The sequence below is a fragment of the Buceros rhinoceros genome, unplaced genomic scaffold (assembly GCF_000710305.1).
Source record: "Buceros rhinoceros silvestris isolate BGI_N320 unplaced genomic scaffold, ASM71030v1 scaffold26050, whole genome shotgun sequence".
NCBI classification, from domain to species: Eukaryota; Metazoa; Chordata; class Aves; order Bucerotiformes; family Bucerotidae; genus Buceros; species Buceros rhinoceros.
Genome location: NW_010388255.1, coordinates 1469 through 1844, shown reverse-complemented (window position 1 = coordinate 1844; position 376 = coordinate 1469). Strand labels below are relative to the sequence as shown.

The window sequence follows — 376 nt, the reverse complement described above, 5'->3', positions numbered from 1 at the left end:
CGCAGCCGGCCCCTCCCCTTCGTAGAGGTGCAAGGGCGTGCTGTCGGGCAGCGTGTCCTCCAGCTCCACCCTCCTGCCCGTCCCCGCTGCCTCCTCCAGCTCTCCCAGTCCCCCACCGTCCTCCTCTGCTGACTCACCGCTCTCCCTGATGTCCCCTGGCTCCCGCTGAAGCTCCTCAGGGCCGGTGCTGCTGCTCTCTGGTTGTCCCCGCTCCGAGTCGAGCTCATCGTCAGCGCCCTCATCCTGCGCCTCCCACGGCTCCTGCGGAGTCTCGGTGGGCTCCTGGCTGTCCCCTTGCCCAGGGGTGTCTGTGGGTGCCTGCGGAGGCTGCCCCATGGGACCCTCCTGCTCATCCCTCGCCGGTTCCTGGGGCCGC

General features: G+C 70.5%; 1 protein-coding gene across 1 annotated transcript in view; it reads right to left on the bottom strand.

The window, feature by feature from the left end:
• Positions 1-376, bottom strand: part of LOC104501545 (retinitis pigmentosa 1-like 1 protein) — a gene marked incomplete at its 3' end in the record, with an annotated part of 3127 nt that overhangs the window by 1375 nt on the left and 1376 nt on the right. Inside the window, exon 2 of the mRNA XM_010145372.1 lies at positions 138-366. Within this exon, the coding sequence (XP_010143674.1) occupies positions 138-366 (229 nt within the window). The remainder of the gene's footprint in view (positions 1-137; positions 367-376) is intronic.